This window comes from Amyelois transitella, chromosome 22 (assembly GCF_032362555.1).
Source record: "Amyelois transitella isolate CPQ chromosome 22, ilAmyTran1.1, whole genome shotgun sequence".
Classification (NCBI taxonomy): domain Eukaryota; kingdom Metazoa; phylum Arthropoda; class Insecta; order Lepidoptera; family Pyralidae; genus Amyelois; species Amyelois transitella.
The window spans coordinates 8,687,606-8,693,933 of record NC_083525.1 but is presented as its reverse complement, the minus strand read 5'-3'; the positions used below and the strand labels follow the sequence as shown (position 1 = coordinate 8,693,933).

Here is a 6,328-nt window from a genome sequence, read left to right as displayed (position 1 = left end):
ATAGCGGTACTAATAAGATTTAGTAGTACACCAAATTTTTCTGCCCATCGCCTTTCCCCTGACTGCGGTATGGAGGTCTCGTGATGAGAATACGCTCCTTCATTTGGATTTCCACGTCGGTGTCGTCATCTTGCCTGTTGTAATTTTCTATAGTCATCCGTGCGTTGTTCATGCACGCCGTCTTGCAGAAAGCCTCGTTTATTATAATCACTGGAAATTAGTAAGTAGTTGCGGTGAAATCTGCTAGATGGCGTTGTAAATATAAAATCAGTTTTTTAATAGATTTTTTTGTAGTAAAATATGATAAAATATATACACTAAAAGATATTCTAAAACAAATTAATAAATCATACTAACGTATTCCAACAAGGAGGACGTATATTATCAACCCCAATATTATACCCTCCAATTCCATGTTGAGAGGTTTCTGCAGATAAATAAAGATTATGAAAGACAGAACTTCAATCATTCATTAATGAATATAAGATAGGCAATCGTAGGTGCCTTTGGTGCTTGGTAATACTAGGGTGGGTAGTACTTATTCAGCAACTGAAAAAGTCCGGTTTACGATACAGATTTCGAAACTAAGGGAATTTGTTAGGAACTTTAAGTTTGCGAAAGTAGTGTACCGTGGTAATGGACTCGTAAAAGCTACAAACTACAAGTCGCAATAGCGAAAATCCTAAATTGAGACAGCAGTTACTACAGAGCATAAATACAACCTCCGACACAACATCTGCCGTGCGGTTCCCCAGGCATCACATTCCCTTTGCGACGGTCAAGCCCGAAACATCACTCCCGCGTTTCAGTTTGATTGCTCTTGGGAGAAATTTAGCTAACTAAGGACCTTGCTTACCTAGTGGTAAGCAAGGCAGATTCAGGTCAAACGCACTCAAATCATAATTTACTTAGATAAAGAAGAACCTGTGCCGTGTGGTTCCCGGCACCAATAGAAAAAAGAATAGGACCACTCTATCACTTTCTAATGGATGTCGTAAAAGGCGACTAAGGGATACACTATTAAACTTGGCATTCATCTTTTAGGCGATGGGCTAGCAACCTGTCACTATTTGAATCTCAATTCTATCTTAAAGCCATACAGCTGAACGTGGCCTATCAGTCTTTTCAAGACTGTTGACTCTGGGTACCCCATAAGGAATATAGACGTGACCATATGTATGTATGTATGTATAAAGAAGAACCTGGACTTATAAGCTTGCCTGCAATCAACACCCGGCCGCTCTGAGAGCGCCCCTCAGAGACGTATACAGAACAAATAAGATGAGAACGAACACAGCGGTCTGCCAGTAATTAAAGTAATACTCGCCAACTGCCGTCTTCATCCTACGGGATCCGGGATATTTTTATTATATAGTCATAAAAAATATTCATCTGTAATTTTTGCTAAGTTTTTTGACATGTGACAAGGTTATGGCAGGATTCAGAGAGAATATTTTAATTTGTAGAAGTTGAAACATGAAGCAATGAAGTTTTAAAATAGGTACGGTAATCTCTTAGATTTGTCTAAGTGGCTGTCAGAATATTTATGATAAGCGAAAGGCTGTTTTATTAAAGCCATTTAAAATCCAACAAGATACATATTTACATATGGTCACGTCTTTATCCCTTTCGGGGTAGACAGAGCCAACAGTCTTGAAAAGACTGATAAGCCACGTTCAGCGGTTTGGCTTTATGATAGAATTGAGATTCAAAAAGTGACAGGTTGCTAGCCCATCGCCTAAAATAAGAATCCCAAGTTTAAAAGTCTATCCCTTAGTCGCCTCTTACGACATCCACGTAAAATGAGATGGAGTGGTCCTATTCTTTTTTATATTGGTGCCGGGAACCACACGGCAGGAAAATGACATTTACTTTTTTCTTTTTAACATCATTATTTTCATGCAGGCTTCTCAGCTTTGGGTAGGTATCATTTAATTGGCCCTTTATCAGAGCGTCCCTCATCTGATCAAGACACGTTCGTCTTACAAATTTACTCTCCGTCTAAAATGGGAATCTAATTTTAATTTATTTCTAAATTGAATGTAAGTAAAGTTATTATTTCAAAAGTTGTGACACATTTTATTATCTAAATTTCAGGAATAAGTTCCGTCTATGATTAAACTTATCACAATTTAGTAGATATCTTTCTAATACGGTTTCTGAAATCCACTATTGCCTCTTAATTTAAAGTTTTAACTGTTTAATTTGTTGTAATCTCTTCAAGAACTGCGTAGGATAGCTTATAAAAGAAACAATGATAAATGTCTCAAGATTTATTCAGATAAACATCTCTATGGCATAGACACTGGTAACGTCTGAAAAGTATTACTAAGATCACCTCAGCCTCGTGGGAGCACATAATACTGTTTAGAATTGTTCTATTAAAAATATTGTAGTGAAATGATCGGACTGTACTGATAAGGTTATATGTCAGATTTACTGTCTCGCTCTTATTCTGCTAGAAGGTAAGAGAAGGGAATGAGATAAATGTCTTGTTAACGTTCGTATATCGATCCCTGACTCTAAACCTTAATTGTAAGAATTTTTATATTAATAAGTGTAGGTATATTTTTATTTGTTGACATTTTACGGTTGACAAACTTTAAACAGTATTATATAAACCTTAGAAATATAGCAAAGCTATATAAAAAATATAGTGAACAAATTATAGTTTTTTATTGTTTTGATTTTCAAATACAATTTTTATTGTCCAAAAAATTCACATGTTCACCATATTTTGTTTGATTGAAAAAAAAAGCTGTTCTCTATTTCATCAGCGTGATTATATATAATAACAGTAAAATTAGATTAAGAAATATTTTCAAAGTAAGATAGCGGGCAGAGCATTACATTTTACACCTTATTAAAAACTTTTGCAAAATTTAAAGTTTAACTCGTTTAAATATTTTAGTAACTTTAAAGTATGCTTAAGTTTTTGCGACAAAACTTATTACATAATATATTCTTTTAGGCTTTACAATTATAGCGAAAAACTATAACGATCACTTCAATCATGAAATTTAATTCAACATTAAATTATACATTAATATGAATGAAGCATCGAAATTCATTTATTAATGTTCATGGTATATTAATTTATGTATATGAATTCGGACGGCTACATGAAGATTTTCAAAAATTGTTCATTAAAATTCAATAAAATGTTAGTGAAAAAATATTTTTATTTTATTTTTCATCACTGGTATACTGAATGAGGTATAATGATGGATGTATACGATTCAAATATTCTAATCTTAATTATATGTATCTTAATTAGCTAAAACCAAGCGGTCTTAACTTTAAAAAATGCAATTATTTTAAAGTGTTTATCAAATAGATTATAAGCTCCGATCCCCGTCACAACCCACATTCCAAAAATGAAGAAGAAATGAGATTACAGATTACAAAAATAAAGAAAAATTGCCATTTATTCCCGGCTTTCAATGTGGAATGATACACTTTAAATGCAAGTATGCCAAACGCCTATAAATGTTAATTTAAATGTTAGAGACGCCGGGATATATAAAAGAAACATGTCTTACCGACTAAATTATTAAAACTAAAATATAAAATTTCGTCATTACAATACACTTGGTTGGTACTTAAATTAATTGTCTTGATGTAAAACATATTTCAACTTAAACTTAAAAAAATCTAGGCGATAAACACCTAGCAAGTTAACTTTTTTAAGTCAATATTAGACTAACTTAAAATACAATGAAATGACATACGATTTTTCTCTTAGCACCATCATTTAGTTGTCTTCTAGAGCTTGATATTGATGAAAACCTTCTATCCAAAACATGCGAAACCTTAAAAGATTTTGCATTTTTTCAAGTTATTTCAATTACTTATAGATAAAAGTTGAAGACTGTTAGTTTTTATCTAAATTAGTATTTCTAAACTAAGTTAGATAGAAGTATTTGAAATTCATGTAATTGAATTAAAATCACCTTCTAAAGAAGAATATAAAGAGCAAAGTAGACTACAACTACTTTAAGAAAGATATGATTAAATATTATTAATATTTTAGGCAGTAAATATGCCAATAATTCTCTATCTGGCTCCAATAAAACTCTCAAAACCTTATTGCCAATTGTAACTACACGATCGCTCACAACATTTGTGTCACATCCAACTTTACGAGCCTCGAGTTTGTGACCACTGACACAGTCATCACTTGCTGCTTTTGCCGTCGCTGCTCTGGGATCCCTGTCATTGGAATTGAGAAGTAGACGTTGATCTCCTGCACCCAAGCGACACAGGCGCCGGAATCCTTGAAGGTCCGTTCCTTTGGTCTTTCCTGGGCGTCGCCAGCTGCCGAGTGCTGGTAGACCTCTCCAATTTCCCATCGGACATCACCCAAGCCGACGTGAAATCAGCGTAATCTGAATCTTTTGAACTAGCCCTGGACAAAGAATCCTCTCCTTTGGAATAAGTTCTAATAATTTCCTTCATTTTCTCTAAAACTGTTGCGTCGTCTTTAGCCGTTTCGGCTGATCTCAAGATCTGTTCTAATAGTGGACTGAGTGGCTTGTTGTTCGGCGGTGACCGTAGGGTTGCGCTGCTAGCTCTCAACGGAGAATTCCTTTTAAACGCTTCAGATTGTGGTACCTTCTGTTTAGCTTTAGGCGACTTATTCGGGTTATCAAAAGTATCTGCCCCAATCGTAGGTCTAGCTTTTGATTTAGGTTGGTTCGGAGCAGTCCTTCCCCCCCAAGTATTCCTTGCTGTGGGAGGTAGTTTCGGGGCTAGTTTTGGTGATGTCTGCAGATTAGGCGCATGCTTAGGGCTTGGGGTGTTCCCTCGGCTTGGAGTCCTGGCGCGGACTGGTGAATGCGGAATCCTGCTAGCCTGTCGACCTTTCAGAGTCTTCGTGGGTGAATCTATCATATCTCTAGAAGGTCTTAAGCTTTTACTTGGGGAATTATTACTTTCTGCGACTACTGCCCTTTCGGGACTAGCTCTGTTGGACTTGTCTTCGAAGGAGCCAGGTTTCTTGGCGCCGTAGAAGGTCTCTGAGAAGTCAGTCTTGCGTAGGCCGGTGCTGAGACTCACGTAGTCATCGACTCGGTCGTTCTTCTCCATGTGACAGCCGTCATCGTGGTCGAGACGCTCTGTAATAAAGATGATTATTTGATTAAACATTTTATTTTATTCTCGTGAACTAATTTCGTATCTTTGTATTATAATATAGAGAATTCCTGAATAAATTTAGTACGTGGTACAATATAATTTCCAGAAAAATAATCTTAAGTTTAAAGAATGATGACGATTAATGATGTGATGAGGCAAGAATAATTGTCGTTCCGGATTTTTTTGAAAAGATAATTACTAACTTCATTCAGGTCTATATCCCTTGCGGGGTAGACAGAGCCAACAGTCTTAAAGACACTGATAGGCCACGTTTAGCTGTTAGGCTTTATCATAGAATTGAGATTCGAATAGTGACAGGTTGCTAGCCCATCGCCTTGAATAAGCATCCCAAGTTTACAAGCCTATCCCTTAGTCGCCTCTTACAACATCCATGGGAAATGAGATGGAGTGGTCCTATTCTTTTTTATATCGGTGCCGGGAACCACACGGCAATTACTAACTTAAGATATTCTCGTTTTATTAATTGTTCTATCAATGATTGACCAATTTCATTAATACATGCGCATGCGCGCATTCTATATAAAATTGAAGTCCTTTATCGTCACGCCTGATCTCATTGGAGCTGTCAATACGTCTGTTACACCATCTGCCCTTGACCGAATCACCCTTATTCGTGGTCACGTGGGTGATCTGATTGTGCCACAAAGAATGCGGTTGTGATAACAATGACAGATGTATTGTGAGACGATTGACCGAATTTGGCAGATTTTTCAAGATGGCTACTTAGTCTAAGAATGAAAATTTTTGATTTTTAAAATGAGCGTTTCGTTTGATAAACGTGAATATCACGTCTTATCTATCACGGTGTAGGCAGAGCCAAATGTTTCGAGAATATATTATATACTGATGTATTTTATTTATGGTCTTTTTCGCAAGACTGTTAGCTCTGTCTTTCCCGCAACGGATTACAACGTGTTTATAATTATGAATAGATGGTGTTATTTTGTTTATGGATTTGATATTACACAGACGAATTCATTATTTTATTGTTTTTAACTGCCTACCTTTTTTACCAAAATATACATACATATAATCACGTCTATATCCCTTGCGGGGCAGACAGAACCAACAGTCTTGAAAAGACTGATACGCCACATTCAGCCGTTTGGCTTAATAATAGAATTGACATTCAAATATTGACAGGTTGCTAGCCTGTCGCCAAAAGTAGAAT

The 6,328-nt window shown here is 36.0% G+C and overlaps 1 protein-coding gene across 1 annotated transcript in view; it reads right to left on the bottom strand.

Annotated features, from left to right (window-relative positions):
- Positions 1 to 2,258: 2,258 nt before the first annotated feature.
- Positions 2,259 to 6,328, bottom strand: part of LOC106139266 (GAS2-like protein pickled eggs) — an 86,736-nt gene continuing 82,666 nt past the window's right edge. Inside the window, exon 5 of the mRNA XM_060950681.1 lies at positions 2,259 to 5,117. Coding sequence (XP_060806664.1) covers positions 4,216 to 5,117 — 902 coding nt within the window. The 3' untranslated portion in view covers positions 2,259 to 4,215. The remainder of the gene's footprint in view (positions 5,118 to 6,328) is intronic.